The 11,036-nt window shown below is 40.0% G+C and overlaps 1 protein-coding gene across 1 annotated transcript; it reads right to left on the bottom strand.

The window, feature by feature from the left end:
- Positions 1–244: 244 nt before the first annotated feature.
- CHMP5 (charged multivesicular body protein 5) lies at positions 245–10,775 on the bottom strand. The gene is made up of 8 exons (XM_055704427.1): positions 10,610–10,775; positions 5,717–5,821; positions 4,923–4,969; positions 3,248–3,341; positions 3,096–3,167; positions 1,876–1,984; positions 1,352–1,464; positions 245–844 (listed from the first exon to the last, which is right to left on the bottom strand). The coding sequence occupies exons 1-8, from the start codon at positions 10,676–10,678 to the stop codon at positions 794–796; spliced, it is 660 nt and encodes a 219-aa protein (XP_055560402.1). The 5' UTR covers positions 10,679–10,775; the 3' UTR covers positions 245–793.
- Positions 10,776–11,036: the final 261 nt, after the last annotated feature.

Here is an 11,036-nt window from a genome sequence, read left to right as displayed (position 1 = left end):
TCAGGTGTATCTCGCAGGTTCCTCCGGCCGGTTGTTGTGGGGCCCTTCTGTCCCCTGGCCTGTACTGCTGCTCCGGGCAAACCAGGGGCAGGGGACCGGGCCGGGGCACGCCCGGTGTGTGCCTGCCTTTGGGATCAGAGCCGGGCTCCACCTCTGCAAAGCCTGTGCTCCAGCAGCACAGAGCGCTGGTAAGAACTGGGGGCAGGCTAAGGCCAAATTAATTACCAGAAACCACACAAAAGGATTTGCTAATCTACGTTATTTTATGTCTCCATAGAACACAAAGTTAACAATAACCCTATTTGTTACAGCTTTCAAGGAGGTTACAAGTACAACAGCATAAAAGTCTCAAGACTGCAGTAGTTTAAAAATTGCTTTCAATTATTTTATCAAATAAGTATAGTAATAAGGGAGCTATTTTACAGAGTAAGCAGCAACGTACAGTCTTAGTTCCAAGAAAGAGAAACGTAATACGAAGTCAAAATAAACCTTAGCTATCAACAGCCACCACTACTCTTCATGTATTACTTTGTCCATAACGCACAGAAATCAAAACCTATTGGACTGACTGCTTCCACCGAAGAGAATTGTGCCAAATCTTCCATTAACAGAAAAGTCAGTAGTAGAAGAACTTCCTTCAAAGAAAGAACACCACTAGCCATTCATATTGCATTCCTGGATGTAGTGATATTAAGGTTACACTGGAAGAACAAGTTTTCCAGAATTAAAAAAAAAAATACTTAATTTGATTTATAAAGTACAGTTCATTATATTCATTGTGCTTTTGAAACATTTATGTTGCAGGGATCTTTGGCAATCCAAATTCATCCACCAATACGCCATCCTATAAGAAAGAAGAAGCAGCAACAGGTTAACAACTCTCCACCAACCCGAACATTTCACAGACGTTCCCTTACGATTTCTATAAAGCAATATATGTGTACTTGTCACTGTGGGGACAAAATAAGAAAGAATAATATATTATATATAGTAATTTAATAAGAAAACAAGAGCATCAGCGTTATATGAAGCTATATTAAAGCCCCAAAAGCAAACATGCAGATGAGATTTACATTTTTAAGAATAACTATTCTAGGAGCTGTAATGGTACATGCAGTCTGACAACGTTAGACAGGAGTTGCAAAAAGCCATTTTACGTCCTTAGAATATAATAAAGAGCATTTAGTACACTGTATTCTCATATATAGCATCCAAAACACATAAAAATGTTAAGCATTTTTTTATCCAAAATATTAAGGATTCCAAATATGAAGCAACAAACACAAATGTGATCAGTCCAAAACAAAACAAAACAAAAAAGTATTTTGCTTTTAAAGAGGAAAGGACTCACTTTGTTTTTCGTATCGGTAGGAGTGACCTCTGGGATTGCTGGAGCAGATGCGGCTTCATCCAAGTAGGAATTGTCTTCATCAGCTAAAAGCTCATCACCTAACGCATCCAGTTCTGAAATTGAATTACACTGGTTAAAAAACTATGCAACGAACTCCTTTTGCATAAGAAAAGGTCCTCTTACAGAGAAACAGGATTCATACTGAATGCTTACATTCATACTCATTTAGCATTACTTGAGTTATCAGTTGGGAATAAGCACACACACACACACACAAAAGAGAGAGAACCTTTCTTCCTTCATCTGTAGCATTCTGTTAGCATGTATCTCATGTTTGTCTCACGCTCTTGTTGCTAGTCTTAAAGGAAAGTGTTAAACCAGCTTTTATGGTTTAAAAAGTGTTAAAACTTTTTTTTTTTTTGAACACACTTAAAATATTTGACTAATGAAATTTAAAATCACTGTATGACTGTATGATGATTTTTACATTCAGTAATGTAAAAATCATCCTCCGCCTTCCTAACCTGCTTCCAAGTCATCTTCATCAATCTCTGGTGTTCCATAGCTACGACTCAGTGCCTCCTGGACTTCATTGGCTTCTTCCATCATATCCTCTAACTGGTCTTGTATGTCCTGCAGCACGAAACAATTTCAACTGGTCTATATTTAAATAGTTTTAGTTACATTTATCAGAGCTTAATCAAATTCAGTTTAATAATTCCAACGTACACGACACTCACATTTTTTGATGCATAACCCATGTTTTGAAGCAGCATTAATACAAATCAAGACACATGCATTCAGTACTATATTATGGCCTTTATTATTAAAATTGTAGTAAATGTATGAGGTAGAAAAAGAGGAACCTTGAAACAACATCTCTGCAAAATCCTTTTAAGTATTCTTCAGAGTAAATTGAAAAGCTCTAATAAATTACAGAGTCCAGCATTACCTTGAAAAGCAGGGAAGTATGAAATCTAGAGAAATTCTATCTACCATCTGAAGAATAAGCACGAACCTGAGTTATGCCTGAGCAAAATTTAGAAGATACTTCAGCACACCTACTGGCACTGTGCTTGGGTACAAGTAAGGAGACACTTACCTGAAGGTTTACAATGTAGGCCATGTAAAAAAACAGCATAGGAAAGAGAATGTAAAGGAATCAAACTCTTACCAAATGCCAGTGCTGAAGTGCAGCATACTTTATATTTACAGAACTTGCAGGGTCCTTTTTAGGCATTTTATGAAGAGAGGGCCAGGCCTTACAGACCTCTTGAAATTATTTTTTTTTGTTTGGTTTTTGGTGTTCCTTTGTGGCTTGGGTTTTTTTTGGCAGGGGCAGGGAGGGGGCAGTTTCTTTTTTTGTTTTGGATTTTGTTTTCCTTGAACTAGGGAAGCAAAGCACTAATCTGCAAGTTGCTAACATGGGGGGGAAAACCAAACAGAAGAGAGACAAAAAAGCCATAGCAGGAAGTATTCACCAACATTTATGCTGAAGTGCAGAGGGAAGGAAGGGAGAGATTAAAGATTAGCTCAGCAAGGAAACAATAATCAGTGCAGTAAGGCCAACAACTGATTGTGTAGTACCAGAGAAACCAGGAAGGAATTACGATGGTGGTCCCATAAAAAAGGCAGGCAAACTCACATGAACTAAAACAATCAGCTTACCTTTGAGTTACACAGTCCACTCATCACTACTTCAGCATATTGTTTCTGTTCTTTAATAATTTGAACTATAGCTCACCTCAATTTGATCAATTTTGACTTGCTTGTAGGCTTTCTTCATTTCTTTCACCCCCAGTTTCATTGCATCCACCTAGAATAGAGTCAAACAACATGCTTGCAGCTGATGTAGCATACACAAATTAAGCAAATGTGAGATTAATATACTGGTACCGTTGTCTTTGTATCCTTCAGTGCCTGAATAGTGTAATTCGCTTGTTCCATATTAAAAGACTGCTGTGACAGATTATCCCTCTGTTGTTCATACCTGTTAGAAACAATGCAAATAATGGTTTTAACACACCACACTATTTATTGCCACAAACATTCTTAACTTTTTAAAGAATTGGAAAGTCATCAGCAGTAGCCTAAAGACAGGAACAGATATGGGGTTTAAAAATTTATTACGAACAATTGCAGAATAAACAGCTTCATAAAAATGTGGCTGTTATACATTTCTGTGTATTTAAAACTGACAAAGCTATTCCTGAACTAAGCTTCTGTTTTAACTACCAATATCGTATTTGCATAGGCATACACTGTAGGTGAGGATATAGCAAGAGTTTTAATTACTATCAGCTAGAGATACATGCCATTGCTCACTAATGCTGTAAGCAGAATGGAAGAGATGCAGGTTATCCAAACCTCAATGATTCTGCACTGGAGCTTTGCAGAGCAGGGAAGAGGGGGAGAGGATAGGGTAGCAAAAAGAAACCATCGAGGCTAACCAAAAAGAAAAAGATGACTTTAAAAAAAATCAAGAAATCATCCTTCTCAAAGATAAACTTGTAGCCAATCAAGAATGTAAATTATGTCAAGTTAATCGTAAAAACAAAGGCATAAAACCAAACTATGAGTTCTTCTTCACACATCCAAGGCAGAGGTCTGCAAGACAAGGATGATCCAAATACAAAATTCTGGACAAGGAATGAACGACTAAATGTGTTACTGTTCAGCAAAATGGAAACGAGATGACTGAGGGGTATGATGTCTTTTATGACATCACATCTTTTATGCTCCCCTTTTATGAGGGGCCCAGTGACTGTCAACAGGGAACAACTATCAAGTAAGATTAGCAAGCAGCATAGTCAAAAACCAGAAGAAAAAACAAAACCAAGCAGTCTTCCTCACAACATCTAACTACTGTATTCCTTACCATAGGGTATTTTGGATGGCAAGAGATCACAAATACTTAACAAGTAATTGAGCAAGTCTGCAGAAGTATAATTCATCTGAGAGATATAAAATACAAGATAATATGAGCTTTGGCTCAGATAGCATCTAAGAAAATTGCAGTTCAGGGACTAAGCTACTCCACCGAACACTTAGCATGTTCTGACATTCTTTCCTTTGTATTTGTTGCTGGACACTTTTCAAGAGAGTATACTAGACTAGACCAGACACAGGATCATCTATCCTGTCCATTCTGGGTTTTTTGTAGAGACACAATTACCTGCAGTACGTGTGCACAAGTCCTAAGGGGTGTCCACAGAGAACAGGTAAACGTGTAGTAAACCACACCAAGATCATCAAGTACAATAGTTATAGTAATCAATTAATAATATAAAATGAGGCACTCCCTCAGAAAGTTTAGGAGCCAAGCACAGCTTTAATAATGAGCAGATTTAGGTCAGCTTGTCCCAATCCAAATTCATATACTCACATACAAATAAGGCACAAATATGCTGACTCTGTAACAAGATGCTTCTGAAAAGCTGGCTAGCTTGGTCAGCATTTTTCTTTAAAGAATGTTCAGAAGCAAGAGTACTGGAAAGCAAAATGAGAAGTGTGCCACTCCCCTTAAAAACAGGCTTTCATTAATCCCAAACTGAGAAAGGTGTAAACTTACATTCGCTTCTGCTTTAACACTCTCAGTGCTTTCTGCTTTACTGTATTCTGAAAGACACAATATTGTTACATTAGGAAAAGTATTTTACTTTATACTTGATTATACTGTTTAAACCTAATGAATAGAACTGTATTTTCCAATATTTTCCTCAGTTACTACTACAAAGAGTTTAACAATAGTCACTTTCAGTGTTTGTTCTGCCCTAACGATTAACCAATTAAGCCTGTATGTAAAGCTTCTAGTAGAAAATACTTCCAAAATTTCTGACTTTTAATTTTTTTATTTCTTTTTATAAGCAGAACACAAAGTCAAACTTACTCCATCAGAACCATCTTTCATCAACATATTTTAATGGTAGGCATCAAATAATACTGCAAAAGGTATGTTAATAATACTGTTTATACGTATTTATTATTAGATATTATGTGTTCATTCCCTTTCAAAAATGGGGTTTCTTACTCCCTTTCTGCATAGTGCAGACTTTTTATTTTGGCTGATGAACAAAACAGCCTCTCCTCCAGACTTAATTCAGGTAACAGAAGGAAGAAGGAAAGCAAGTTACTTCTGAGGAATTACATTACACTTTGGAAACAATAAAAACCCAATGCAAACACTGTTCAAAGATGCATGTCTAAGAGATGCTTCAGAATAAAAATAATCCTGGCAGTATCTTGTGTGTCATCAGTGGGGCAAGATACAATCCTAAGAACCTGACGAACTGGCTAAATCACCCCTACATGACAAGAAGCATAAGTCACATCCTCTCATGCTTAAATCCCACAGAAGATTCTTACCTTTGCAGGTCCCTCCCTCATCTTCTTCATTTGATCCTTATACTTCACTAGTTCTGCATCAAGCCTAGCGATTTTCTTGTCAATTGACTCAGCTCTGCTATCCACCTTTAATACACAAAAGGGAAAACAAACAAAAAAAATTCATTAAGATTTTATTCAGGTATTGGACTTTAAAATGAACAGCCTCAGTTTTATTATGCTTCTAAGTGCATTGTTTCTTCACTCAGTGGTTTTACAAACAGTTTAAAGTTTGTAGAGAATCTAAAATCAGAATCAAATGAAACAACTTCTACAAGGAGCACAAGAAACTTTCTGAGGTTGCAGGAAGCTCTGCCATTGTAACGTTTTCATCATTTTGAGATGCTCCCTTGTACACCCACTCAAGTCATGGTGTCTATTCAGGATTTCCTGATAACATACAGTGCCAGGGACTAAACTGGAACAGACAAAGAAAAACAGAAGTACACCATGCTGGCAGATAAGGGGGCAATGCAAAAGGGACAGGGATGTGTTCAGCAGGGCTAGAGGTTTATTTATGGTGGCCAGAGAACATTAATCCTTCACAATAATACCTGGAATACTGGTTATGTTTAAGAAGCCCAGACTTAACCATTTTTTCAAAGGTGCCTGACTTCTTTGTCAGAGAGACACTTTTCCCATCACTTTCCACAAAGGGAACCAGGACACAGCAGTTCCACCTGGTAGCTAGTCTGAATTCTTACTGTACTTTTGCTCCAAATCCCAATAGCAGCTGCATAGCTCAGGAAGAGGCCTTCAGCAGTCAACTGCAACAGCCCTAGTGCAAAGCATATCACAGAGCTGTCATTACGGAAATATTTTAACCCTTCCTCATAAGAGGGTTAAAGACGAAAATTAGGCAACCAAGCATGGGTACAGATCATGCTAACAGCTTATACAAACTCATTAAAAGCCCAAAGAAAGACTCCTTAACATGAACCGACTATGACAGCACTTCTCTGGAAACAACAAAATAAAGCTTATTAACTTCTCATTCCAAAGTGCCTCTCTAGGGATTAGAATACAATGACATTCCAATTATAGTGTGATACCAATCAGTGAAAATTTACAATTCTGACTTGTTAACAGTGTGGCTAAACGTGTATAATTATGCAGATTTTTATTCTGGTGTCTCAGTGACCCTTTTAAATCTTTGCTTTATGACATCAACATACATTTGCCAGAGGCATCCTGAGCTAAAAATTTGATATGAACACTCCACACAAGACACTAAAGTGCCTGGACACAGCTGGCATTGGAAAAATTGTATTAAGCTTTCTGTTATGCCAAATATTTTACTAACAGCAAGAAAAATAGATATTTTAAAACTCTTGGAGGTTCAAAGGTAGCACCTCCTCAAGATCTTCATCAGCTAAATGCATGTTTGAGGTGAGCTGCCTTCACAAGGGAGAATCAGTTATTTGGTTTAGTTATATAATTAATCTTTAAGCAGTACTAGCAGGAAATGGAGAAAGATCCTCCTACATTGATTAACTACATAAAAATGTCACACAGACATTACACTACACAAGACCTCAGCTTTTAAAAATAAGAATGGACAGAAGCGACAACAGATCTAATTTATCCAAAAGAAAACTAGACTGTATTAGGACTTGAAGAGCTGTTTTCTATTCACAAATAAGGCATACCAAGATACGTTTCATTGCTACAGAAGGGCCCCATCTAAACAAAAGAAAGTGATCATGGTATCCCAAATCCCTATTAAGCAAAACTGCAGCTTATTTCAATTTAAAAAAAATAATAAGAACATCAAGTATAAGACTGAATTTTAACGTTGTTGTCACAATTATTAATTAGCCTTTTGTTCCTATGTTTCCTACTTACTACTCTGAAAAAAAACACAGATTTGGAGTGTTTTTTCAAAGAAGAAAAAGTAAAAACAATACCAGTGCCTCAGTTCCTGATGCATCCTTCCTCCTACCAACCTCATGACAGCTTTGAGTCATCTGACTGCGCTCAGCCAGAAAGGATTAAAAAAACCTGCCACACAGTGCAATGTCAAGGCAAGCACGGCAAAAAAGCAAGCAGAAACTGCAAGAAAGAGTGGGAACATACCCATGGGGTGGTAAGTGAGGAGACAGGAGGACATCACACAGCCAGCCAGCAAGCTCATTAGTAACCAGCCATCACAGAAAAGTAGGGAAAAGTGTTTCCTGGCCTTCAGTAAACACTTCAGATTAGTGATCCCACAGAACCAGGTCTTTAACAGCAAAAATCTTGAATTGTTTAGATACTTAAGGTGATGCTTGTTATCTTGCAACACGAAAAAAAAAAAAAAAAAAAAGCATGTTGTATGCTGATCTTACTGGGTTCAGTCATACTACTTCTGCATACACAGGAAAGAACATCCAAAACACAGGCATAATGAACATTAAGCATTGCTTGCCAAATATAGTAATTCCTAACTGCATTTAATGGGTAATTACCACTGAATTAACATGGTAAGATATTTTACAAAGCAGTTTGACTCTTTCAAGAAATACAATGAAATGTGCCTAAGATTGAAAACAACACAGAAGTGACATTACTTAAGTCTCCAAACTCCTGATTTTAACCCGGTAAAGAAACAGGGCAAGCTTTTTTAGTATCTCACACAACTCTCTTTAATAATAATTCACATGCAATTTAAGAAGAAAATCTAATGATATCTCTAGTCTTTTAGCAGGATCTATACTAGAGACTTAACTATCGGAAATTAACTGAAAAATACAGCAAGTCTTTCACAAACCATATAGATTACTTTGTGTAAATCGGCACAAAAAGTTAATTCATAAACTTCAAACTTGTAAAAGGAACTAGGTTTCTCCCCACACTTACTAGTAAACCAGAATTGTCTTAAATTTTAGTTGGAATTGCAAGATGTCAAAACGGCAAAAGCTAACATGGAGCTCAGTAACAGTAACAGCAGTTTGTACACTTCCTCATACCAAAGAGCAGTGCTTGGAGCCAGCCCTTCATCTCCCAACAGCTGACCGGCACAACTACTTTTCAGTTAACCTGCTGTCATGTATTGCCAAATTTTCAGAGAATGTAATTACAAACAACTAACAGAGAATCAAAACTGCATGCAGCTCCTGTGGGCGGTACTGATGACTCTCTTTTTTTGGAAAACATCCTAAATTCCTCGTGTTGCCAATCAAAGCAGCTGTTTAAATTACACTTTTATGTACCCCACAAAAACACTGGAATTGAACAAGCTCTTAGTAGAATAAAGACTGCTGGCATATCTAAATTTTGTCTTCGTTTGCTTCAACATTAGAAAACAGACATTAACTTGGAAATGGCAAAATCACCCCTGAAAAATCTAACAGACTAATAAAGAATTAGTGTTATAAGGGAAACGTTTCCTGGCCTTCAGCTTACGCTGCCAAAACGGCAATTTAAGATTTAAGTATTTATAATACTTAAGTTATAATTTATAAAATTTAAGTTTATAACAGTATATCAGATTTTAGAGTTCTAGTCATCCACTGAAGCATTTACTGGTAACAATGGGAAAGGTACCCCTAATTTTTGAGCACATGCTTTATTCACTGTTCTAACTAAACATACTTAGAGCTATGTTTGGGCTTAATACAGCTAAAAACCAATACAGGTTCTTCACCAATAAAATAACCTACTGGGAAAAACACTATCACCACTTCTCCCTGCCCCAGCCACTGACGTATGCCAGAGACTGATGTGCATGGCTATATGTAGGTAGCACATACCAAATATCAGGCATTTAACTCAGGGAGTCTCTTCACCAGATAGCAAAATAAATTTTCTGGGAGGAAAATCATGATTTTCCACAGAAATTTTTTGTTGTCAGATTCCTGAGACAACATTTACTTAGCCTTAGTAAACCTCCACTTACACCACAGCCATTAATGACCTTTCACTGACTTCGTTAACCGCTAAGACAAATACTCAAGACCTCTGTATGCTTTCTCCACCTTCTAAAATTAGTTTACGACAGAAGGAGCTATAAAAACACACCACAGTTTTCTTCACAAACTTAAAAGCCAAAAAAATACTATGGAATCACAAGATTAACCATTTTAAAGCTCTTCCTCAACCTTCTTTTCAGGCAGGCCAACCTTAAAACAGCTATAAAGTGTTCTACCATGTGTCCCCTCAGCGTTCCTTACTTGCTCTGGGCTTCATAACTGTCCATAGGTACACATCTTCACCACCGTCCCTACGGCAAGCCCCTGGTAGTAGACATTTGCCCTCCCACCTTCTCTACTGGACAGAGGCACTGGTTTCCTTGCTCCCGTCCCTGCCTTACCACAAACTGGTGTGGCAGGAGTTCACTACTGCAATCAGCAGCAGTTGTGCAGTCCTCAGATAGAAATACTGCAAATATCCATGAGGATGTAAGGAGAGCCAGGCCTTACGTGCACATGACGTGCATCCACACACGGGATGAGTTCCCAGGCACAGCAAACAAATACTCGTTCAAATGCCGGTACCAGCGCACATGTACGCTCCTGCACAGCTGCACACTAAAACACACAAGTATATGTATACATATGTACAAACACGCTCCACCAAAGCACGGGCATGTGTCTATGTAGACAGACGCACACTGTGCCCACACACAGCTACGCACCCGCGCTCAGGTACGCGGGCGCACACGGACGCACGGCTCCAAGCCCCGCGCCTCCGGGCCGGTGCGGGCACCCGCATCCCGCCCACGGGCGGGCCACCGACACTCTCACCTGCAGCACGCCAGCGGAGGCACGGCCGGCGAGGCACCCCTCAGCCCCGGGCCCGCCCACAGCCCGGCTGGCCCTGCCGGCCCTGCGGCCACCCCGCCGCTGCCCTGCCCCTCCCGAGGCGGCGGCAGGGCCCGCCGGGGAGGGTACTGACCGTCCCGATGCAGTCGGTGAGGCTGGGCGGAGGCGCCTTTGGCTTCGCTTTGCCGAAGAAGCGGTTCATGGCGGCGGCGGTGCCTCGGTCCCGGTCCCGGCAACAGCAGCGGCGCTCCCCGCCGACCCGGAAACCCACCGACGGGCCCGCCCCGCCCCCAGGGCGGAGCCGCGAAGGCGGAAGCGCTCCCACGGCGGCGCACCCCGGAACTCCCGCCCTCCTGCCGACGGCGGCGGCTGTGATTGGCCGTGTGGGGCGGCCGGCATGACAGACAGCTGCGCCGCAGCCGAAGACGTTTCCTCCCTCCGCACGTAGGGTGCCACCTACGCGTACGCTGCGGGGCGGGCAGCACCCGTCCGGAACTGCTGTCGCCTCCTAAAAAAATACCTTTCAAGTTATATCTGCACTGACATTCTGTTGTGTGGTT

Source organism: Falco cherrug, chromosome 3 (assembly GCF_023634085.1).
Source record: "Falco cherrug isolate bFalChe1 chromosome 3, bFalChe1.pri, whole genome shotgun sequence".
Classification (NCBI taxonomy): Eukaryota; Metazoa; Chordata; class Aves; order Falconiformes; family Falconidae; genus Falco; species Falco cherrug.
The sequence above is the reverse complement of the archived record's forward strand: the minus strand, read 5'-3'. Positions and strand labels throughout refer to the sequence as shown.

Bases quoted from the DNA above. Each gene is read 5' to 3' on its own strand.
- CHMP5 (XM_055704427.1), bottom strand. From the start codon at position 10,678: ATGAACCGCTTCTTCGGCAAAGCGAAGCCAAAGGCGCCTCCGCCCAGC. The intron at 3,168-3,247 runs GTACCAGTATAT...ACTCTATTCTAG, and splicing joins TGAAGGATACAAAGACAACG to GTGGATGCAATGAAACTGGG. The intron at 1,465-1,875 runs GTTAGGAAGGCG...ATTCAATTTCAG, and splicing joins TGAAGATGACTTGGAAGCAG to AACTGGATGCGTTAGGTGAT.